This window comes from Atheta coriaria, unplaced genomic scaffold, assembly GCF_025399875.1.
Source record: "Atheta coriaria isolate IRGN ID8LTWV9N9 unplaced genomic scaffold, Caltech_Dcor_3.1 hic_scaffold_10_pilon, whole genome shotgun sequence".
NCBI classification, from domain to species: Eukaryota; Metazoa; Arthropoda; class Insecta; order Coleoptera; family Staphylinidae; genus Dalotia; species Dalotia coriaria.
The window spans coordinates 8,907,109-8,929,561 of record NW_027045452.1 but is presented as its reverse complement, the minus strand read 5'-3'; the positions used below and the strand labels follow the sequence as shown (position 1 = coordinate 8,929,561).

The following is a 22,453-nucleotide window of genomic DNA, read 5'->3' as shown; positions in this document are numbered from 1 at the left end:
CAGGAGGTATATTAACCCGTGGATTGTGTAGACATGATTAGTTAGCATTTAGAGCTCATTGATTTGCTCAATACTTTGCTGTGATTAATTTTTTAACGTTTTTTTTATAAAGATGAATGTTACTAATGTTACGATGAAAGCTGGAACGCGGTGTGATATGTGTGATATGGATATGGACATGGACATGAAAATGTGGGTAAGTATAGCAAATTAAGACTGAAAAATTATAATTTAGGTCTTATTAAATTAATATCTTTGTATGTTTAGTTTCATTTTGGAAATACTGAAACAGTCCTGTTTGAATCATGGACATTTGACACGGATGGTGGTCTGATTGGATCAGCAATTGGAATCTTTTTCCTGGCGATGTTTTATGAAGCATTTAAATTCGGCAGGTGGGATATTAACATTAATACTTTAAAACAACAACTAAAATGATGTTTTTATTTGATTTCTAGGGATATATTCGCGCAGAAGATGCAAAAATGTACTAAAGATTCAAAGTAAGTTATTTTTTCCAATTTTAAAGTTTTTCAACTAAAATTTTGTGTTTTTTTTTTTGTTTTTGTTTAGGCAAACAATGTTCAACATGCCACACGGTGTTCAAACGCTAATGCACGCAATCCAATTCATTCTATCGTATTTTCTCATGTTTATCTTCATGACCTTCAATGTTTGGTTATGTCTCGCTGTCATTTTGGGCGGTGGCGTTGGCTACTTCCTGTTTGGATGGAAAAAGACTTCTGTGGGTGATCTTACTGAACACTGCCACTAATAAATTAAAATAATAAAATTTAAAACCAAATCTGTATCTATACAATGTGTCGCAACCCTTGTCACGCGTCCGCCATCTTGTGAAACGCGCTGCGAATGGTTTTTCCGTTATATTTGGCAAACTATTCGTCCCACAGACATTTTATACAACATTTTAAGCTTAAAATTTAATTATCTACATTTTTTAGTCTTAAAAAACCAAAAATAACTAAAATATTAACAAAAATATATTAAAAATTTATATTTTACTAACCTATGATAATTATTATCTAACCTCCAATTGATAATCTTACTAATCATATATTGTAAATAAAATAAACTTGAAATAATCTTTATTCATAGAAGAACAAATACAAAAAATTAACACGTTAATTTCCAAAAACTTACAGTTCCACGCTCAGCAGCCGCATTCATCAATCATCGCTTTATAATTACATATTCGTTTAGTGCAACTAGAGTAGATTATATCAATATATCTCAATATGTACTTGAATCGTTACTAATCAAATCATCAAATGCAAAAAAAAAGAAAAGAAGAGAAAAAAACGCCAAGAAATCCAAACGCAAACAAAACCAAAACGTTTGTTTGCCGCAATTGCACACCCATGCCAAGGTATGCAACCACACTCACACACACACCGCCATCTTTACACGCATACATATTATATAATAATAATGAATCATTATCATACAGAAATGATTAAATACGCAAACGATAACTAATTCAAGAGAGGGCTTATGGCCATATTAGTATGTAGGTAGCTAGTACAACATCTCCAGAGCGTCATCAGCGCCACGCCCACAAAACAGACGCCGCTAAAATATTTAAATGATTCGGTGGTTTTTAATCAGGTGCTGATCACCTTCCGAAACAAATCGCTTGCGGCCACGCGATGGCAACCGCTTGACGATTTGCTCGGTGAGGAAGCCCTCCTTGTAGCATCTATCAACAAATCTGTCAAGAATAATGTACGCTAAGGGTACATCCATGGAGATATCCGCGAGGTCTTCAAACACGCGGAAGAAGCCATGCTCGAGTTGATCCGGCGTGATAATAATCGCATCGGATAAAGATTTGAGCAACGTGCATAGTGCCTCCTCCTTCGAGGCGGAATTAGCCTCCAGCGCCATGACGATTGATTCATAGACCAATTCATGATGGAAGTGTGGTACTTCCAATGCGCGGACACATCGGGTAGCTTCGGAAATATCCCGAGAAGAGATATACTCCAATAGGAGGAGATTCATCTGTCGGGTGAGATATTTGACAGGACGAAGCGCTCCGCCGACGCCCCAGACGTTGTGCAATCGTACAATACCGTGTTTCATGGTGAATAAAGTGTTGGCACGATCCAGCGCCTCTTGGAACGGCTCCGCGTCGGATTTGTCTTTCATAACAGCGAGAAACTTCGGCGGAATGCAGTCGTCAGCGATGGCGCGTGCGATGAAGTTGCCTAACACCATCGGCGCATCGGGAATGTCAATGATCAGATCGCCTAAGTTCGCCAGTAAATTTTCGAAACCTTTAGTGATGTCACCTTCGGTCACCACTTGACCGTATAAATCGGATACCAGCACGGATGTCATCTCACGATGAGACGCTTTGTGATCCATGGCGATTTCCACCATGAATTGTACGAGAATATCGCGTAGGTTATGCGGAACAGCGTCGGATAGGGAAATGGCCGCCTCGTGCGTGTCGCCATTTTCGAAATATTCGAGAATGATCGGCTCGACTTTACGTCGGACATCTTCGACGGTGATATCCGGTATGACTGCCTTCAACTCAATATCGCCATTACTCATATTCTCGTTGTCGTAGTTGGGATCGTTGACGTCTTCGTAGGCTTCGAGGAGTTCCGAGCCGGGTAGACCCCAGACACCTTTACCGCCAGCACCGCCTTTCTTCGGCAGCCCACGACCGAAGCCGTTGCGTGAACGGCGGCTGTTCTTCCACGACCGTGGCGCATGGATGAATCCAGCGGCGGAGTTCGCAACCACGTTCTCTTTGCTGTTCTGTCGCGCGATCTTCTTCAGCTTGCGTTTGTTGCCTAGCGTCGAGTCGGCGGCGAGGTTCATCGGCGTGTCGGCATCGCCGGGTTCATCCTTGCCGTCGACGAGCATCTCATCGCCGGAGCCGCGGCTCAGCTCCTCCAGCTCCCTGTCGACGCCGGCCATCGCTCGCCGGCCAGCTGCGAAAACGTAAATAAACAGGTTAGGCGAAGTGGAATCACAGAGAGGCTGGTCCTGGTTTTACATTGTTGCCAGGTTACCAGCACAATAGCTAATCATGCAGGAATAAAGCGTGAAAATTGCGCCATTTTAATCATATAACTATAGAAAAATTCATTCATCGACCCACGCGACGATTTATTTTTGTTTTTCTGGTGGGTATAAGATTTACGGCGAGTTGTTATGTTGTACTGCGTAATATGCCGGCTGGTGCAGACATGGCAACTGCGCGCAGGCGTGCAAACAAACAAAAAAAAAACAGACGACATACGCCTGCTGGCCGATGCCTGCAAGGGCCTACGTGACTCTTTTGTCATCCGACATAAGCAAAACTCGTGCGGCATAAGCAAAACCGGCAACCAATACCAACTCACACACAAATCCAATCAGCAAAAATCAAAAATCACACAACCGCATAAAACGTGGTCGCGTTTGCGTAAAAAAACAAAAACAAATTGTTACATCAGATCATAACAAAACAAAAGCACTCGGTTTACACTTACCAAAGAATCAATCCACGAAACGCGATAAGAAGTATTTATCAACACGTTGATTACAGCCGCTTGTGTGTGTGTATGCGAGAGGTAGAAATGTGTGTGTTGTTATTTCGGGTTGGATTTCGTATGGCGATAAACAAACGATGCTGAATGTACGGCAACGCGGAACAAACTTAGCGCACGGCAGCGAGACCAAAACAACTCCGCTTGCAAGCACGCACACACAGTTGCATAACATACACGTAGTCAGCGGATGCGCATATGGTTGTAAAATACTCGTCGGTGATTGGTCGGTTTGTGGAGGCAATGGCTTCCCGCAATGTGGACCCGACGACGTGCGAGGTGACACGAGTCACACATTTCGTCCACACAACACAAACTTCGACATTGCAAATGTATAAATTGTAAATTATCGCCTAGGTTTCTTGCGCTGTGCAAGACTTGCGACACTTCAAAGCAGAAAAACAACTTTTGCACCGCTAGCAGAAGAATAAATACACCTAAACATGAAGTTATATTCAAGGTAGGCAACCATATTAACTGGTATTTGTAAAATATTAATGAATTATTCACGTTTTCGGTTGGGTGCGTTCGTAATTTTTATTTTCCACACGCCAGTCATAACATTCTGCGTGGAATACTATTACAAGGCCGGTTTTACTACGCCCGGCGTGATGCATTGTCCTATTATAATCGTGTGATCTATTTATATCCGCAATAATATTATGTTGGAAATGTTGGCAAGGCGTGCGAGCGCCGGTTGAACTTAACAAACGTAATAAAACGCGTTTAGCAAGTGCATATAATTAAATCATCGATAATTTAATCAAATTTTATGCAATAAACAAGTTTGTTATGCCGTAATTCAACAGCGATAACAGTGAGATGAAGTAAGGTTAGTGTAGGAATCTGTATTACCGACATCCATGCGATAAATAAGTTTTTTTTAGATTTTTGTTGATTTAAGTTGTTTGTTTGGTGATTTTGATCCAAGGTTACGTGTTTTGAAGTGTTTACTTGTTCTATTTATATGTTACACATATTTTTCGGTAGGTGAAAGTTGATAAACTGGTTTTGACTTATGAGTATAACTTGTGTATGTTGGGTTGCATATAGTAAAGTAATCACAACCCATATTCACGTCTGTTAGATTTATTATTTAATCATTTACAATAAATGCTTAAAGTTCGTATGTATGTAATTCGTATATCCATCATAATATCATAATATTAAATATGAAAATGTTCGTTTTGCAGTGAAGACGCAGTGTGACGCACACAGACACAGTAGAAAAGTAGAAAAAATACATATTCACAGTTATTGACACAGAGACGCAGATTCATGAGCAAATCGTAAATTCAGCTTAAACATTTTCCAATCTCAACGCAATATTTCATATATAAACGAACATTCAAATGTAACAATCAAGATGATAGTCATTTTTCATCGATAAATATTTAGTGTGAGCGTGTGTTGACAAAGAATTTTCAAGTTGACACATCGATTAATTCAAAAAACATCCATGTTATCTATATTTTTTGGATATACAGTGTGCTGCTGACGAACACACTGTATATTTACATCTATAGTTTCGTATTACGAATAGACAAACATTCACAAACAACACCAATGCGTAATGTAACACCGAAAGCGTGCATCAAAATGGCGGCGAATTCACACACAGCAGACGCACAGACACACGATATTGATAAAAATATTCACGATATATATATTTGACGTCGATTAGCACCAGTAGTTTAGTTAATCAAAACAGGATTAGTTGATATCTGAATGATTTAAATGTGTGTTGCAATATTGTGTATAATTGGTTGCCTATGACTAGATTAACTGTGATTCTAGCAAATTAACACAAAATACGTTTATATCTTTAGGAAAATTTGCGTAAATGGCGGCGAGGGGTTTCGCAAGAGCACTTCTCATTCATAAGGGACGTGGATTAATTGACAAGTTGTCAAAACCACAAAATAAAACCAATATAACCTATAATATTCAAGATAAAGATGATATTGGTTTTATTTTGAGGTTATTAGGTGTATGGTGATATTATAAGCTCTAAGAGTGGTGTGTGAAAGACTATCATTCTAACCTCAATGCACTACACACAAAAACTAACGATTGAGGATTGTTTTCGAAGCATTTGGTCCCATTTTAACCAAATCTGTTGCTTGTTTTCATCGTTTCTTAAGCGTAAACAAAGAAAATATAATCAAGTATATAATAAAAAACTAAATAACACAGTGTGTAGAAATAGATAAATATAAATAGATAAAATAGAATAGTGTGTATAATAGTTGTTGCAAATATACTTAAAACAACTTCTTCTTCACCGCCGTGTATCGCTCCATGTACGCCTCATAACCATCCAACTCTTGCAATTGTTTCATCTCAAATAAATTCCCCTCAAGTGTAAGATTAGATATCTTACTATCCGTGAGGATCCGCGGGCTAATACTTGTAATTTGCAGACAATTCTCTTCTAATCGCAGCGTTTTCAAGCGCGGACACAGCGCTATCTGCCCGGACAACTCCGCAATCTGATTTTGATTTAGATTCAATTCTGTGACATTCAACGTGGAAATATCACCGGTAATCGATGTAATATCATTGCGTGACAGGTCCAACACATCCAGGTGCTTCAACCCACAGAAAACAGTTGGTACCTCTTTGAAATGATTGTCCGACAAGTATACAGCCTTCAAATGAATCAGATTTGATATTGTCCGAGGCAAACTTGTCAGGTTATTGTTGCATGCACTCAGCGTATCCAGTTTTGTAAGCGCCCCGATACAATCCGGGATCTTGGTGAGTTTATTCTTGTTGAGGTTGAGGTTTTTCAAATGAATGAATCGGGCGATTTCATTGGGCAAAGTGATGAATTTGTTGTCTGAGATGTCAAGTGTTCGCAGGTTGCCTTCACATTGGAGGAAATCCTGTGGGAATTCATTCAGTTTGCTCTGGGAGACTTTGAGCACACCTGTCTTTTTCGCTGTATCGACGTGGTGTTTCACTCCGGCGTTGCCCATGACTTTTTAACACATTGAACAACTAAAAATTTACATTTATCAATAAGTAAATCACTTGTTGATTTTTTTTGGTGAAAGATTTTTGTGTTATTGATTCGAATGCTTACGGTTTATTGTAAATCTGGCGGAGAATGTTGGTGGCGATGCGTAGCACCAGGTTGAGTGCGGTTTATTAGCGTTTTAATAATTGATAATGTGAGTAGAGGATATTTTTATTGTGCCCTAGTGCTGGGAGTCGATGTAAATTGCAGCAGTCTGAACGGAACACAGCGCCATCAAACGGTAAAGAGTTGAAGTAAAATGTAGGGTTAACAAATATATAAGTATATTGCTAGGTATTCAAGTATCGTAGGTGTAAGTTCCAGCATATGTTAACCCTAGATGTGTGTATATTGGGTTGCTTATTGATATTTTTTTAAATTTAACACAATAATTATATTAAAATCAATAAAATATTAATAAATTTATGATATTTCTTTACTTTTTCAAGTTTAATTCATGTTTATTTAGTTTAAAACACAAAAAATTGTTTAATTTTACTATAAATTTAAATGTATACTTGTGGCCCTCTAGTGGTGAATATGTAAAACTTGTCGCATCTTTAGTTTATCTCAACATTCCGTTTTTTCTTGCGTTTGCGACCGGCGGTGCGGTATCGATCGCGTCGGGTTTTGTTCCGTGCGGGTCTGTGCATTGCGCGCGGCCGCTGCTCGCGCAGTGTCAGATGTCACATCACGGATGACATCTTCGTCGAGATCGTCGTCTTCGCGCTGCTGCTGCATACCGTATCCGGTTCGTCGCGAAACAATCGCCGCAAACAAACAAACGCGCAAACAAAACACGCTCGACACACAACACGACCGGATTGTTCAATTATTCCACGTTCAGTGCGGCATAAATACACGAAATGAAGATGTGTCTGCCACAGCGGCTTGAATGGTGATTGTGTTCGATGCGTGCGGTGTGAAAATGATCGATTCCGATCCAGCCGCGAGTCTGCGATCGGCGTCGTCGTGAACCGGAAGACCGGAAGGCCGGAAACGATGACGAGCACACCGAAGACTGCCGGCAAGCATGTACCACAAGGTAAAATAATTCATCATCGTTATTATTATATCAATCAATCAATAATTTGCGCAATCATTTGAGTGTTTTGTTTGTTTTTTTGCGCTGTGCAAGGACAAATCAAGGACGAATATTGGGTTATTGGGTGATTTTGCTAGTGTGCTGGTGGTGGTGGTGGCAGGTTGTTGCACCCTGTTCGGGCCCGGTCAGACCCGGATGCATCAAGGCATCTCGCGTCTCGCGCACGTTTTCCGATTATGCAATGTTACACTTTACATTACACATTGCACGTTTATCGCATTTTCTCACGTTCGTTGGTGAAATTCCACACGCGCGCGCCTTTCTTACATGTAAACACGCGCGTTTACAATGTAAGTAACATAAATGTTGGATAAATATTGTAAAACGGTTAAAAATTGAGGTTAAGCAACAATAAAATGTCATATAAAATATATGGTATAGTTTAGGTCATGTTAGGAATCTACTTTACCGATATTTGTGATTTTTATGAGTTTTTTGTAAATAAGTCGAAAACTAATTGAGATATTATTAAAATTCATTCAGTAATGGACGCAGAATTAAATTCCACGCATAAAATTGCAAGAATTGTATTTTTAACTTGTTGCATTCAAAAGTTATTTGACATTTTTGTCAAGTTTGGAATAATGTTATCGACTTTCGTGTTTTTTATTAGTTTTTCGTTAATAACTCCAAAACTAATGAAGATATAATTAAAATTCTTGCGGCAATGGACACAGAATTAAATTCCACGCATAAAATTGCAAGAATTGTATTTTTAGCTTGTTGCGTTCAAAAGTTATTTGGCATTTATGTTAAATTTGTTATCTACTTTATCGACTTTCGTGTTTTTTATTAGTTTTTTGTTAATAACTCGAAAACTAATTGAGATATAATTAAAATTCTTTCGGCAATGGACACAGAATTAAATTCCACGCATAAAATTGCAAGAATTGTATTTTTAACTTGTTGCATTTAGAAGTTATTTGGCATTTTTGTCAAGTTTGGAATCTACCTTATCGACTTTCGCGTTTTGTATTAGTTTTTGGTTAATAACCCGAAAACTAATAAAAATACAATAAAAACTCTTTCAATAATCAACGCAGAATTAAATTCTGCATACAATCACAAGAATTACATTTTTAACTTGTTGCATTAAAAAGTTATTCACCAAAAACTTTTATTTTATTATTTTTTTTGTGGATTCCAGTTCCAGAGAACTGATTAGTCTCAATTAAGCATTTTCATCGCGTCTAATAATAAATGTTACGTCATGCGTGCACGCTGCAACTCGCCGACTCACGGACTTAATTAGAGTAATTACCAAAACATAAAACATCAACACATTTATCTATTTTTAATTCCCAACTTGAAAAAAAGCTGCTCAACAGATGGCGCCATTTCCAAAACAATGATGTCACCACCCACAAAATCCACAAAATGGTTGTTCTGCGTCATTGCCAAAAACAAAATGTAATTTTAGAAATATTCGCAGTGCCAGAAAATTCCGGCGGTGAAATTTAGTTTGTTTTATGCATTCACCAACGAATGTTGTAAAATTTTCAGTGTTTACTTTGTTCTATCACATAATATAACATACAGTGTGTTTAAATTTAAATTTAGTGTTGTATAAAAAATGTTTGTGCAAAGTGCAATGCCCGCGACGCGAAAATACACACTCGCCGAAAATAGACGCGCGCGTCGCGACGCCGCCACGCTACGTCTGCTCTCATTCGCCGTCATAGACGAAAATGACATTCTACGCTTACAAGGTGCACAAACTCTTAATTTTAAGTTAGGCAACCAAACATACACCTTTCACATGACTATTAATTCACACGTGAATCCACCAGGCGGCACTCGCGACGCATTCCTTTCACTTTACGCTTCCGCATTGAACAAATGTTTAATTTTAAGCTATGCAACCAAACATACACCTTTCACATTACTATAAATTCATGCGGGAATCCACCAGGCGGCACTCGCGACGTTTTCCTTTCACTTTACGCTTCCGCATTATACAAATGTTTAATTTTAAGCTATGCAACCAAACATACACCTTTCACATGACTATTAATTCATACGTGAATCCACCAGGCGGCACTCGTGTCGCATTCCTTTCACTTTACACTTACAAATTGTACAAACTTGTAATTTTAACTTAGGCAACCAAACATACACCTTTCACATGACTATAAATTCATGCGAAAATCCACCAGGCGGCACTCGCGACGCTTTCCTTTCACTTTACGCTTCCGCATTATATAAATGTTTAATTTTACCTTAGGCAACCAAAAATACATCTCTGAAATGTCACAATAATTTCATTTTTTTACATGACGATGAATCATGCGCATGCGTTGACTACCATAAGCCTTGTGAGAATCCACCAGGTGGCACTCGTGGTCCATTCATTTTATTATCAACATCCGGATCCAGAATCTCCCTCGATGTGAATCCGGTGCCTAGTAACGGATTCCGCGTGATATTACACTCGGGTTTCATACTTGCTTTGCGTGGCGTGTTTTCAATATGCCCGATTGTATCCTTGGACGCTTCACTTGCGTCCATCAAACGCCTGGGACTCGGTAAGCTGTCATTCTCCCTGCAACCCATGCATCCGACCGGGAAGATATTACTCGAGTGATCTCGTAGTTTATTCAGGCGTCCGGAACGCACCGATGAACGTTCTTGGACGTTGTTGATTTGCGACGGCGAGGAGGTATTACCAGGCGCGGAACTTGCAGTTGTGCGTGATGCTGTCGCTGATGAGACGGTTTTATCCAGGACGGTGTTCTCGTACACTGTCTCGATGGTGGTGTTGTCGTATTTACCGCTCTGGTCGATCTCGATCTTTAGTTCGGAGTCCTGCGCGGCGCGCTCAGAGGGCGCGGTGCGTCTGATGTCGCTTAACTCTGCTGTTTCCTTCAGTGCTTGACTGGCGCTCACGTCGGAATTTTTCTCGTCCATTGTGATTGAATATTAATGTTTAGGGTGATATTTTGTGGGTGGGATGATTGTGGGGGGTGTATAACACTTGTATAGATTTTTTATGGTAAAAAATGATATTTTTTAGTGTATGACGACGTCGATGGAATTTTTGTGCGTGATTTGACGTGTTATGCCGAGAGATGCCGTGTGACAGGTTATAAACAAAACTAACGCACACTAGGTTTTTATAGGTTTAGAGAAAATCATCTTTTTTGAAGGAAAATTGTGATTTTTTAGTTTACTGGTTTGTAATTTGCAGTAAAATGTTTTTTGTTGTAAAAGTTTTGGTTATTTTGTTGCAGAATTTAATTCTGAATCTATTTTTGAAGGAATTTTCATTTTATCACTTTTAGTTTTTGAGTTATTGATGAAAAACTAAGAGAAAACATAAATGTCGGTAAAGTAGTTGTTATCATATTGGAATGTCGGTAAATTAGATGTTCTTATTTGTAAATGTCGGTAATGTAGGTCTCCTAGCATATTCAAAACGTATATAACATAAATTCATTACTTTATTCTCTTTTTCAACTTTTCTCACTTATAACTAACAAAATAATAATTTTTCCTATAAAATTTTCACTTATTTTATTCCAAAATTTAATTCCCAATCAATTTTCATCATAATTTTAATTCTACCACTTTTATTTTCCGAGTTGTTAACAAAAAACATAAATGTCGGTAAAGTAGATATTCTCATATTGGAATGTCGGTAAATTAGATGTTTATATTTTTAAATGTCGGTAATGTAGGTCTCCTAGCATATACAAAATCTATATAACATAAATTCACTACTTTATTCTCTTTTTCAACTTTACTGACTTATAACCTACAAAATAATAATTTTTCCTATAAAATTTTCACTTCTCATGTTCCAAAATTTAATTCCCAATCAATTTTCATCATAATTTTAATTCTATCACTTTTATTTTCCGAGTTATTAATAAAAAACGTAAATGTCGATAAAGTAGATTTCTAATATGTTTACAAACCGCATATATAACCTCAATTCACTTCTATATCCTAGTGCTACATCAATATACTCGAGTATTATTTACAAAAAAGATTTCTATTGCCTGGAAAAACAATCAAAACAGTTCCAGTGACGCAACACGACGCGCGCTAAAATAAACACAATCAACGCGCATCACAGCGCTGATCATTATGATGATGACTAACATTTAATGTTTATTTATGCGTGAGCGTGAATGTGTTGTTGACGTTCGTCGGTTGCATCCTCCCCCACAGCCACTAGATGACGCAATAGCACACATAAATAATTACGTAGTACAAAAAAACTAATATTTACAATCATTTTCCATCATTTTTCTTAATTTACCACCAAACCATTAACAAAATTAATTTTTTTATTAGTCAGTATTATAATATATAACAAAACAAATATTTAAGTAAAAAAATCACGTTTCTAAGTCAATTATTTTAGAAATTATTGCGAAAAAACAATTTAAATCCGGTCCTGTGTTTATAATGACGCGCGTCGTGGTCATTACTCACCATTTATACATAGCACACTCCTTCACATCCTCAAGCGACTGACTTTTGCCTTAACTTAACTTAAGTCACACTGCATACTGAATATGATTAGTCGTGTTTTGTCGTTGGCGGTTTGTGGGTCGTGCACAACTTAAATCCAAGTAAAAAAAAATCATTACTTAAGTACACTTAGAAATTATTTACTATCTTACGACTAATTTAATTACATTGCGCTTGCAATATCACCGGTGATAAATCCATAATCGCATGATAAACAAACAATTTTTTGATTTTCTTATCTTTCGGCGAAGTTACTAGATAAATCACAAAATAAATGACTCTTTACTTAAGTCTATTACTCACTGCGATGTGCGCGTAAACCAAGTGATGTATAAATATGTTAATGTGTTGTCTTCGGTTGCAGAATGCGAGAGTGCGTCGCCGTCCCCGCTGGCGGGCGGGCATAAAGCCTCGTTCAAGAACACCAAGAGCACGAAGCTCGCAAGGCGTGCGAGGTCGTTCAAAGACGAATTCCTCGAGAAGATCTCGGCGATGCGGAGTCCGGGCGGGATTGGCGTACGCAGTGCTTCGCCAAAAGGACGACCAATCAAACATCATGAGCAGGATGTGGATCATGCGCATGCGCAGGCGCAGATTGTCTTGCGGGCGGATAAAGGACCTGCGCATGAGTTCGATGCATTAGCCAAACAGGTAATATAACCTTAATTTGAGGTTTTATTTTATTTTTTTGAGTTTAGTGACTTGTAACTTGCGGAATAATATTTTTTCTGGTTAAATTTTTGGTTATTTTTATGTGGAATTTAATTCTGAATCTTTTTGTGAAAGAATTTTTGTTTTTTCGTGTTTAGTTTTTGAGTTATTGATGAAAAACTAAAAGAAAACATAAATGTCGGTAAAGTAGATGCTTTCATATTGGAATGTCGGTAAATTATATGTTCTTATTTTAAAATGTCGGTAAAGTAGATTTCTAACTTATACAACCTCAATTCACTTCTCTATCCTGGTGATATATGCAACCAAACTAACCTCAAAATTGTTATTTTATTATTTTTCAGATTCAAGTCACTTTGAAGCACTTCCTCGATGTGATTTCCAAGAATAAACTCGAGATGTTACCCGGTAATGGTACAATCGTCCTGGATACAGTCTGGCATATAAATTTATTGGTCAAGTCTTCAATGGGAGATGATTATAGTCCGAGTGTACGCTCAGCAACGCACCGAATGTATCAAAGTGTAGCGCGTTTGATAAAACTCTGCGACGATGCCCTCTTGGACACATCATGTTTAGAAGAGAAAACCGTCGCTGAAGTTGTCCAGGTCGTAGAGGACTCTGTAAAAGATTTAATACGTTTGTGTCAGGAGCGTATCGCGCATACGCATGCGCATGTCACGCACAATGCGCATAAATCCACCGCGCGTAATAGTTACGCCAATATCAGCACCGATATGAATTCACAGCGGAATTCTTTACCGGACATTCCGTTAACACCGCGCGAACGCGAGATATTGGAACAAACGTCGCGGAATCCCGGCATGGTTCGTGGTAGTCATAGTTCTGAATCTATTTTGCGTGATTCTACGCCTCCGCCGAAGCCGCCATTGCCGGGTGCAGGTACACCTCCGCCGCCATTACCGCCGAAGACACGGCAGCGGATTGGGCAACACGCGCGCCATCTTGAGTTTGATACTTTTAACTCTAGTTTAGAGCGGGTTTCGTTGCATTCGCGGTCTCCGGAGGATTCTAGTTCGTTGTTGTCTGCCAGTGGAGGCAGTATGGACTCGGTGCTCAATCAAAGCCGGGAAGAGGAGGAAATATCAGCTTTAATGGACCAAAACGTAGATGATAGTGATACGGCTTTAGAGAATGATTTACACGATATTGAAGGTAATTTTCCTACAAATTTCTTAATTTATTCATAAACTATTAACAATTCAACAGTTTTTATTCGTTATTATTATAGTACACATCAAAATGAATGTTTTAGTAAAAAAAGCATGTTTCTATCTTGGTTAATTTCGAAGTTATAGCGAAAAAACTAAAAATAACCTCAAATTTAACCATTTTTATTCTTATATTTTCAATATTTCAGATGGTAATTGCTATGGATCAAACGGTAACTGCAACTGGGATGACACAAGCGATAATTGTTACATCACACTAACAAACCAGCGGAATGATCATCACGTCAATCATTTCCAGTATAATCGCTTGTCAAATACAGATTCGGGTATTGTTTCCATAGATTCACAATCCCAGCGGAATTCTAGTTGTTCCAAGCGTAGTTCTCAACAGAGCACGCATTGGTCACACAGCACCACGACGAAATCCTCATCAATAACTTCCTCATCGCTAGAAATGACAAAATCCGAGAGTGTAGTTCAAAATTTAAGTCAGGTAGTTGAAACTACATCATCTACAACAAGCAGTAGTATTTCTACAATGAGTAAGAACAGTCTCATGTTGCAATTGGATGAAGTTGATGGTGGATTGCTACCTTATGATGAAAACACCCCGCCAGCGATACCCATGAAGACACGCCGGAATAAAGAGAGGTTACCTTCACCCTATGATAACGTACCAGAAGTTTCAGGTTAGTTTTATGTTCTTTTTTAGGTTAAGTTATGCTTATGTATGTAAATTTATGTTTTTAGACGGTGAAAAGATTGTAACATGTCTAATGCATCAGTCCCAGCAATCCCTATCGACAAGCGCGAGTATTTCCAGCAGTATCTGCGTGGACAACGGCAAACCGCCGCCGTTACCACCCAAAAAGAAACATAGTAAGTGTTTAAGGTTATGTTTGGTGTTGGTGTGTGGGTGTGGGTGTCGGAAATAACATGACTGTTTGTATTTGTGTTCCATAGTGTTCCAATCGGTGGCTTACTCCGGTAAGTGGGCCGCAAGACACACGTATTTTATTTGCGCCATTTTGATTTCCATTGCTTACAATACGCTTATATTCCGCCATTTTGTGTAGGTGAAATATTTTAAGAATGGGAGGTAATTTATGATGTGTGTGTGTGTACGTTGCAGTCATGGCTTACATGGAGATGTTCGGTAATTGTTCGCACAACAACGATCAAGAGTTCATGCGGCATTCTATGCATGTAGCGTGGCCGCCGTCACCAACGCCACCTGGTTTACCCACGACGCAATCGTGCTCGTTTGCGCATACGACCAGTCGCACTGCGCACTCGCAGATGCATTCGCTTATCGTTGCGCATCCATCAGGAGATTCTAGGTTAGTTAACCTTACTTTTAAATTATTTTTAGTAATTTTTAATTATTTAGTCCGATATCTTCACCAATGAAATCTCCTAACCTCCCACCAACACCGCAAAGTGCTGGTATAACTGGTTTGCCACCAGCGCTACCGCCGAGGAAATCACGCAATAGTTACAAATCGCCGCCATCGACACCACAAAGCACTATAAGTAGTGTACCGGAAATAAAAACACCAGTTGAGCCATTGCCGGATCTTCTGGAGAACACACCAAAGTCGGAAGATGAACAAAAAGATGAGGAAACAGAGTTGGACTTGATGGAAGAGACGGATATAGCTAAATATCTCATCAGGAAGAAACCGGAAGATGATGGTTATGATATACGTGGCGGGACGATAGATGCGTTGATTATCGAAGCTACCAAAGGCAGTAAATCAGGTAAAGTACCTATATTTATTTAGTTATTGATAATATCATGTTTAATTTCAACTTTAAACGATTATTTTATTGCTTTCTGGTTGATAGAAGATAAGGAAACAGGTAAACATCGTTAAAATCACTTAAAACGATTAAATATAGTGTTTTTTATGAGGATAGTATTGATTATAGGTTATGTTTGCAGGTTATTCATATCAAGAAGCATTTTTAACTACTTATCGCACATTTGTCACGCCGTTCGACTTGATTGGTAAGCTGATACGACGCTACAATTACTTCTATTGTCAGCCGGATAAAAAACCGCGATCGCGTGAATCCTTCGCGCTGTTAGTACGCGTCGTCAACGACTTAACGTAAGTAAACATATTTTAGGTTAATTTGTGTTATTAACTTAATTTTTACACGTTTTAACTCATTTTGTTTGTTTTTTATTAGTGCGAATGATTTAGACTCCACTTTGCAACAAAAACTGATGGATTTCGTGCAGTTGTTGATCACAGGCGGGGAATTAACCCTAGCGAAAGCATTGCGTGTGAAACTCATCGAGAAACACTTGGCCAAAGAACTGTCACAACGTAAAGATCATCATAATACACTGCATACGGTCGGTTTGCTTGGTCCGGGGTCTTGTACCATATTAGATTTTAAGTCGGAGCAAATAGCGGAACAAATGACGTTGTTAGATGCTGAGTTGTTTCAAAAAATCGAAATCCCTGAGGTTTTGATTTGGGCACAAGAGCAGAATGAGGAACGCAGTAAGAATTTGACGCGTTTCACGGAGCATTTCAATAAGATGTCTTATTGGGCACGCACGCGCATTCTGGAGTGCGATGGTAAAGACCGCGAGAAGTACTTTATGAAATTCATTAAGATCATGAAGCATCTGCGGAAGATTAATAACTTTAATTCATATCTGGCATTGTTGAGTGCGTTGGATTCTGCGCCTGTGAGGCGATTAGAATGGCAGAAACACGTGCAGGAGGGTTTGAAAGAATATTGTGCGTTGATTGACAGCTCGTCGAGTTTCCGGGCGTATCGACAAGCGTTAGCGAATGCATCACCGCCATGTATACCGTACATGTATGTATTACATAACCTTAAATTTTTTGAAATTGATTTTGTGGTTTTAGTGGGTTAGTCCTGCAGGATTTGACTTTTGTGCATATTGGAAACAGTAATCTGCTGCCGAATAACTATATTAACTTTTCAAAGCGATGCCAACAGCATAATATCGTAGAAAATATGAAAGATTTCAAAAAATGGTAATTATATAACAAAATCACCTTAAAATTTAGTATTAATTTGGTGTTTTTTTGTGTTTAAAGTTTATCAAACAGTAGTACAACGTACACATTCAAGAAAAACGATCGAATCATCGCGTTCTTCGGTGATTTCGAGCAGTACATCAGCGAGGACGCGATGTGGCAGATGTCGGAGAACATCAAGCCACGCGGCGGTAAAAAGACGGCGACTTAGTTGCATCCGCACGCCTAAAACGCTTCAGATTTATCGTTTATTTCCATCCGTTGCTTTTATTTGCGTAAATTAGGTGCAATATTACCCCCCAAACAAAAAAAAAAACACAAACACGTGAAACATAACCTACAACATTATGAAATGTCAGAAATAATCACGTAACCTAACTTTTCATTTACAAACAAACTAACAAACATTACAAAGAGAGTGATTTAAAGATTGATGAATGTTTCGAACCAAATGCAACGACTTAAAATATCAAAAACAAAACAAACAAATTGGCAAAGCAAACGAAACTAAATGTAAATGAATTTACACGTGCGATATTTTTGGGCATGAGCGTACATTTTCTATTACACGATTTTATTTTTTGCTAAAATCTAAATGGAAACTATTTAAAACGACGACTGATTACTTCTATTTGTACATATTATAACCAAAAAAAGAGACAACACATACAAAACATAAACAAAACATAAAAACAAAAGAGTGTATTCATCACACACACTCTTCTGTTTTACTTGTCATTGAAACATAATTTAATCTGTAATCATTAGTTTGATTCCGCATACGATACATATTTATGTGTGTGCGCGTGCGTGTGTGTGTGTGATAAGCGATGTCGCGTGTTAGTCAAAGTAATAAACTAATTCTAGATGAATAAGGGAAACCAGAAACATTGTGCGAATTGTGCAACATTTGGTTTGGTGTGTGTCATTTTTATCAAAGCTTATTAGCGCGGCGGGGCGCGGCGGCCATTTTGTGTATTTCCGTGCGCATTTTTATTTATACTGGTTTTATCGTCGATTGTGTTTCGGATTAATGCGGATTCTATACAAGTTGTTCGCACTGTGATAATATTTTTTATACTAAACTATATATATTTTGTAAATTCTGTTCATCCGAACGCTTCTTACGTCATTTTGTTTCCACGCCATGGTTTTTACGTCGCACATGAAACAAAATATGATTAGAAGGCCTAATTAAAGATTAAGTAAGCTATGTACACGTAGGACAATGATTATAAGATGATGAAAAAAAGTATTCTAGGCAATTAGTCAAACTATATATATTACTAAGTGAATTTTGTTTTTAATTGTGAATACGATGAATACTCAATGAGATGTAAATGTTTCACTTTGTTCGATTTATCGATGATTTTTTAAATGTTGCACACAATATTTTCTTGTGTGTGTGTGTGTTGTGCGTGTGAAAGTTATATTATCGATTGTTTGGGTTCAATTTATGCGCGCGAATTTGTAACTTTACATCGCACCACGCACCGGTTGAGAGTGTGATTAGTTCATTTGTCGCTTAAAACCTCAACCAATAAAAAAATCTAATTGAAATATGATTAGGAGTCTAATGCTCGCTCACCTTAAATTGCGGCTTATCAGTTTTCGCTTGCATTGAGCCAATCAATCCGGCGCAGTATAAACTAGCGCTTTTGGTGACAGTCGGCAATCGGTTACAATGCGACTCGTATCGCGCACTAGTCTGTACCTCCTCTTGACAGGCTTCCTTTTAGTGATAATAACCCTAGTTAATATTCAATGGCGGACTATTAGTGAATTTCAACACTTTGCAAATGTTTTAAACGACACATTCAATGATATCGCTGTGTTTGACGGTGAAAACAGTTCAAGTTTACTGGTGGATAGCGCCGGTGACATAACCTCTATACATAACCTAACTGGTGATGAATTGTTAAAGGTTAAACACGCTGTGAATTGTGAAGGAAGACGCGCGGAGTTTAATGTTGGTCAGCGGGGTGAATATGTAGTGTTTTATAATTTTGTCAAAGCGACAAAGAGTTTCGGATGTCATGAAAGTGTGACATTTACAGCGCCTGCGGATTATACTTTCTTAGATAATTTACCAACGTTAGTAGAAAGATGGAAAGGACCTGTTAGTGTTGCCCTATATGCGCCTGGTGATGATTTCGAAGTCACTTTAAAAAGCATCGCGTATATCCGCCATTGTTTGCCGAATTCATTCGATGATATCAGAGACTTGGTTACGTTTCATGTGTTTTTTCATCAGCAGCATGTGCCGAAACAGGTAAAACCACATTGAATGTTATTTATATGGTGGATTTAATTGTGGTTTGATTTAGAAAAACAATCGTCCATTAATCGACGCCTACACAGATACGTACACATGTGATGGTCCTGCACCGTACAAAAATGTCCACCCGAAGGACACCTACCGTCGCAAACATGATCTTTTATTCCCGATTAATGTTGCGCGAAATACAGCGCGCCAAAGTGCACAGACGCATTATGTTTTTGCTGCTGATATAGAACTTTATCCTAGTGTGAATTTCATACCAAAATTTATGAAAATGTTAAGCGTACATCCAGAGCATGTGCGAGGAACTCGCCCAAGGATTTATGTCCTGCCTATTTTTGAGATTGGGGATACTAAGCATGTGCCTGAGAATAAAACTGAGTTGCAGGCGAAGCTGAAAACAGGAAAAGCGCAATTGTTTCATAAAAGAATATGCGCTTCTTGTCATGCAATACCTAACCTCACTCAATGGGAGAAACAAATGGAAACTGAAGATTTGGATGTGTTTACTATTGGTAAACGGGTTGGTAAACATCGTGTCTGGGAGGCATTTTATGTAGGCACCAAAGAAGATCCACTTTTTGATGAAAGATACAGCTGGGAAGGCCAGGGAAACAAAATGTCACAAGTTAGTACCAAAATTTATTCAAATTTATTTTATTATCTTTTATTATTTGGTTTCAATAGGGTTTTGCAATGTGCTTATTGGATTATGATTACATGATTCTCAATAATGCTTTCATAATCCATAAACCCGGGATTAAGCATTCCAAAGAGCAGGTGAAATCATTCGCCAAGGAAGTGCGAAAATCGGACGCCATGTTGAAGCAGGTGACGAAACCGATGCTGATAAGTATTTACGGTGACAGAAAAGGTTGTTTTCTGTAAATTTAATTATTCAAATAATTTATGACTTGTGTTAATAAAAAAAGAAAGGTGAAACGAGGCAGCGCAAGGATTCATTGATAAGTATTGACATTGGCGCAAAAATTCCTATAAATTTTCATGGTAATACATGTAATTGCATGGAACTGCGTTTATATTAAATGTTGATAGGCGTGTAGTAGTTTGTTATCAGTTGTAGACATGTTCCGCAATCGGTTCGTTACTTTTTATCGTTTTACTGGGTTTTATTGGTATATTGTGTTTATTACGTCAAGCGAAAACCCATGTATGACAGATGAGGAGTGGTGGTGGGGGGATGCAGAACCTAAACTGACAACCTGGGATAAGAGAAGAACTTGGAAAAGTTGTATATTTGCGGTCTACCCGCAAAAGTGGGTGGGGATATCCTCTTGGTGTATACTTGGTTGCCTATCATGCGTATCCTCAAAACACATATTGCAGAAAACCAACAAATATAAAACTTTTGTTAAATCTACGTTATCTATCTAAATGGCGAGATTAACTGATATGAAGTTTTATTTAATTAATTCAGAGCACAAATTAGATTCGAGGGGAAACAAGTTGTTTTACGTACAGTTCTTTTATCAATTCCCAAAACTGTAACTTTTCCATGCTTTGCAAACAAATTGAGACATTGATTAGATAGCTTTCAATTAAATCTCGATATAACATTAATCGGAAATTCAATAATTTACTGAGATTTTACTTCACTGTATGATAATACTTTGCAATTGATTACCATGCAGTTGGAATCACGCACAACTCTATACCTGCTCTTGTTTGGCTTAGTATTCCTAGTGATAACACTGGTAAACATCCAATCGGACATCATCAGTCAGTTCAAACAATACCTGCAAGTACCAAACACCATAAACAATCAAAATCGTGGCCTAAACTGTGAACACAATCAACAAAAATTTCATGTTGGGCAACATGGTGAATACATCGTGCTTTATAATTATGTAAAAGCATCAAAGAGTTTTGGTACCCATGAAAGTGTCACCTTTACCGCGCCAGCTGATTACACCTTCCTGGATAATTTACCTACGTTGATGCAAAGATGGCAAGGACCGGTTAGTATCGCATTATATGCGCCAGGTGATGATTTCGAAGTTACATTAAAAAGTATCGCGTATCTACGACATTGTGCACCGAATTCAATCGATAATATTCGGGACCTGGTTACATTTCATGTGTTTTTCCATCAGCAACATGTTCCTTATCAGGTAATTCACCAAATGGATTTGTTTACGTGTAGCAATTAACTCTGCTGAGTGTTTTAGATGAATAATCGTTCATTTATTGATGCGTATATAGATACGTACACTTGTGATGGTCCCGCACCGTATCAAAATGTCCACCCGGAAGACACCTATCGCCGGAAACATGAACTTTTATTCCCGATTAATGTTGCACGAAATGTCGCTCGACAAAGTGCACAAACGCATTATGTTTTTGCTGCTGATATAGAACTTTATCCCAGTGTAAATTTTATACCAAAATTTATGAATATGTTAAGCGTGGATCCAGAAAAACAAGAAAAAACACGTCCTTATGTTTATGTTCTACCTATATTTGAAATAGGTGAAACTGTAAAGGTCCCAGAAAACAAAACTGAACTGCAGGGACTTTTAAAGAAAGGCGATGCGCAATTATTTCATGAAAACTTGTGTTCATCGTGTCACGCCATTCCTCATCTCTCAAAATGGGAATTAGAAATGGAAACTGATGATTTGAATGTGTTTATTGTCGCCAAACGAGTGGGACAACAAAATACCTGGGAGCCATTTTATGTGGGCACTAAAGATGATCCACTCTTTGATGAATGGTACACTTGGGAAGGTGAAGGAGACAAAATGTCACAAGTTAGTACCAAAATTTATTTAAATTTATTTTATTATCTTTTATTATTTGGTTTTAATAGGGTTTTGCAATGTGCTTGTTGGATTATGATTACTTGGTTCTTAATAATGCGTTTATAGTTCATAAACCTGGAATTAAAACTCACGTGGAGCAAAAAGAATCGTTTAATAATGAAGTGGAAAAAACAAATGCGTGGAAAGAAAAAATAACAAAACCGACCTTAATAAGTATTTACGGAGACAGAGAAGGGTGTTACCTCTAAAAAATATTAGATTTTGTTAATCTACTAATAAATTATGAACATATTGCATCATTTGTTATAATTTTACAACAGATAACT

General features: G+C 38.0%; 7 protein-coding genes and 1 long non-coding RNA gene across 13 annotated transcripts; 5 read left to right on the top strand and 3 right to left on the bottom strand.

Moving 5' to 3' along the window:
* Positions 1–28: 28 nt before the first annotated feature.
* On the top strand, positions 29–805 carry LOC135800380 (high affinity copper uptake protein 1-like). Its single transcript, XM_065313604.1, has 4 exons — positions 29–196; positions 268–395; positions 459–503; positions 574–805. The coding sequence occupies exons 1-4, from the start codon at positions 113–115 to the stop codon at positions 773–775; spliced, it is 459 nt and encodes a 152-aa protein (XP_065169676.1). The 5' UTR covers positions 29–112; the 3' UTR covers positions 776–805.
* Positions 806–1,089: 284 nt separating this feature from the next.
* On the bottom strand, positions 1,090–3,699 carry Pdcd4 (Programmed cell death 4). Its single transcript, XM_065313596.1, has 2 exons — positions 3,510–3,699; positions 1,090–2,966 (listed from the first exon to the last, which is right to left on the bottom strand). The coding sequence occupies exon 2, from the start codon at positions 2,950–2,952 to the stop codon at positions 1,600–1,602; it is 1,353 nt and encodes a 450-aa protein (XP_065169668.1). The 5' UTR covers positions 2,953–2,966; positions 3,510–3,699; the 3' UTR covers positions 1,090–1,599.
* Positions 3,700–3,705: 6 nt separating this feature from the next.
* Positions 3,706–4,314, top strand: LOC135800383 (uncharacterized). Its single transcript, XR_010550143.1, has 2 exons — positions 3,706–4,026; positions 4,122–4,314. It is a non-coding gene; the product is annotated as an uncharacterized lncRNA (long non-coding RNA).
* Positions 4,315–5,725: 1,411 nt separating this feature from the next.
* LOC135800377 (leucine-rich repeat-containing protein 57) lies at positions 5,726–6,815 on the bottom strand. The gene is made up of 2 exons (XM_065313599.1): positions 6,655–6,815; positions 5,726–6,569 (listed from the first exon to the last, which is right to left on the bottom strand). Exon 2 carries the CDS (start codon positions 6,545–6,547, stop codon positions 5,831–5,833), a length of 717 nt encoding a protein of 238 aa, XP_065169671.1. The 5' UTR covers positions 6,548–6,569; positions 6,655–6,815; the 3' UTR covers positions 5,726–5,830.
* A 399-nt stretch (positions 6,816–7,214) lies between these two features.
* On the top strand, positions 7,215–18,628 carry C3G (C3G guanyl-nucleotide exchange factor). 6 transcript variants are annotated; one of them, XM_065313588.1, is made up of 13 exons: positions 7,216–7,633; positions 12,537–12,823; positions 13,189–14,020; positions 14,226–14,726; positions 14,788–14,916; positions 15,001–15,024; positions 15,170–15,377; positions 15,428–15,798; positions 15,889–15,900; positions 15,983–16,151; positions 16,234–16,878; positions 16,929–17,060; positions 17,124–18,628. In XM_065313588.1, exons 1-13 carry the CDS (start codon positions 7,591–7,593, stop codon positions 17,272–17,274), a joined length of 3,504 nt encoding a protein of 1,167 aa, XP_065169660.1. In that variant the 5' UTR covers positions 7,216–7,590; the 3' UTR covers positions 17,275–18,628. The 6 variants fall into 6 exon arrangements, with proteins under 6 accessions (XP_065169663.1, XP_065169660.1, XP_065169659.1 ...); XM_065313587.1 differs by having other exon boundaries at positions 15,886–15,900; XM_065313590.1 differs by lacking the exon at positions 15,001–15,024 and having other exon boundaries at positions 7,217–7,633; positions 15,886–15,900.
* LOC135800378 (uncharacterized) lies at positions 9,889–10,805 on the bottom strand. The gene has a single exon (XM_065313600.1). It carries the CDS (start codon positions 10,598–10,600, stop codon positions 9,995–9,997), a length of 606 nt encoding a protein of 201 aa, XP_065169672.1. The 5' UTR covers positions 10,601–10,805; the 3' UTR covers positions 9,889–9,994.
* A 5-nt stretch (positions 18,629–18,633) lies between the features above and the next one.
* Positions 18,634–20,290, top strand: LOC135800373 (beta-1,4-glucuronyltransferase 1-like). The gene is made up of 3 exons (XM_065313595.1): positions 18,634–19,335; positions 19,391–19,972; positions 20,032–20,290. The coding sequence occupies exons 1-3, from the start codon at positions 18,748–18,750 to the stop codon at positions 20,230–20,232; spliced, it is 1,371 nt and encodes a 456-aa protein (XP_065169667.1). The 5' UTR covers positions 18,634–18,747; the 3' UTR covers positions 20,233–20,290.
* Positions 20,291–20,406: 116 nt separating this feature from the next.
* LOC135800375 (beta-1,4-glucuronyltransferase 1-like) lies at positions 20,407–22,423 on the top strand. The gene is made up of 3 exons (XM_065313597.1): positions 20,407–21,476; positions 21,534–22,115; positions 22,175–22,423. The coding sequence occupies exons 1-3, from the start codon at positions 20,991–20,993 to the stop codon at positions 22,373–22,375; spliced, it is 1,269 nt and encodes a 422-aa protein (XP_065169669.1). The 5' UTR covers positions 20,407–20,990; the 3' UTR covers positions 22,376–22,423.
* The last annotated feature ends 30 nt before the right edge of the window (positions 22,424–22,453 follow it).

Coding starts and splice junctions, on each gene's coding strand:
- LOC135800380 (XM_065313604.1), top strand. CDS start 113: ATGAATGTTACTAATGTTACGATGAAAGCTGGAACGCGGTGTGATATG. Junction 396..458: donor GAAGCATTTAAATTCGGCAG/GTGGGATATTAA, acceptor TTTGATTTCTAG/GGATATATTCGCGCAGAAGA. Junction 504..573: donor AAATGTACTAAAGATTCAAA/GTAAGTTATTTT, acceptor GTTTTTGTTTAG/GCAAACAATGTTCAACATGC.
- Pdcd4 (XM_065313596.1), bottom strand. CDS start 2,952: ATGGCCGGCGTCGACAGGGAGCTGGAGGAGCTGAGCCGCGGCTCCGGC.
- LOC135800377 (XM_065313599.1), bottom strand. CDS start 6,547: ATGGGCAACGCCGGAGTGAAACACCACGTCGATACAGCGAAAAAGACA.
- C3G (XM_065313587.1), top strand. CDS start 7,591: ATGACGAGCACACCGAAGACTGCCGGCAAGCATGTACCACAAG. Junction 14,917..15,000: donor ACCACCCAAAAAGAAACATA/GTAAGTGTTTAA, acceptor TGTGTTCCATAG/TGTTCCAATCGGTGGCTTAC. Junction 17,061..17,123: donor ATGAAAGATTTCAAAAAATG/GTAATTATATAA, acceptor TTGTGTTTAAAG/TTTATCAAACAGTAGTACAA.
- LOC135800378 (XM_065313600.1), bottom strand. CDS start 10,600: ATGGACGAGAAAAATTCCGACGTGAGCGCCAGTCAAGCACTGAAGGAA.
- LOC135800373 (XM_065313595.1), top strand. CDS start 18,748: ATGCGACTCGTATCGCGCACTAGTCTGTACCTCCTCTTGACAGGCTTC. Junction 19,336..19,390: donor AGCAGCATGTGCCGAAACAG/GTAAAACCACAT, acceptor GGTTTGATTTAG/AAAAACAATCGTCCATTAAT. Junction 19,973..20,031: donor AGGGAAACAAAATGTCACAA/GTTAGTACCAAA, acceptor TGGTTTCAATAG/GGTTTTGCAATGTGCTTATT.
- LOC135800375 (XM_065313597.1), top strand. CDS start 20,991: ATGCAGTTGGAATCACGCACAACTCTATACCTGCTCTTGTTTGGCTTA. Junction 21,477..21,533: donor AGCAACATGTTCCTTATCAG/GTAATTCACCAA, acceptor TGAGTGTTTTAG/ATGAATAATCGTTCATTTAT. Junction 22,116..22,174: donor AAGGAGACAAAATGTCACAA/GTTAGTACCAAA, acceptor TGGTTTTAATAG/GGTTTTGCAATGTGCTTGTT.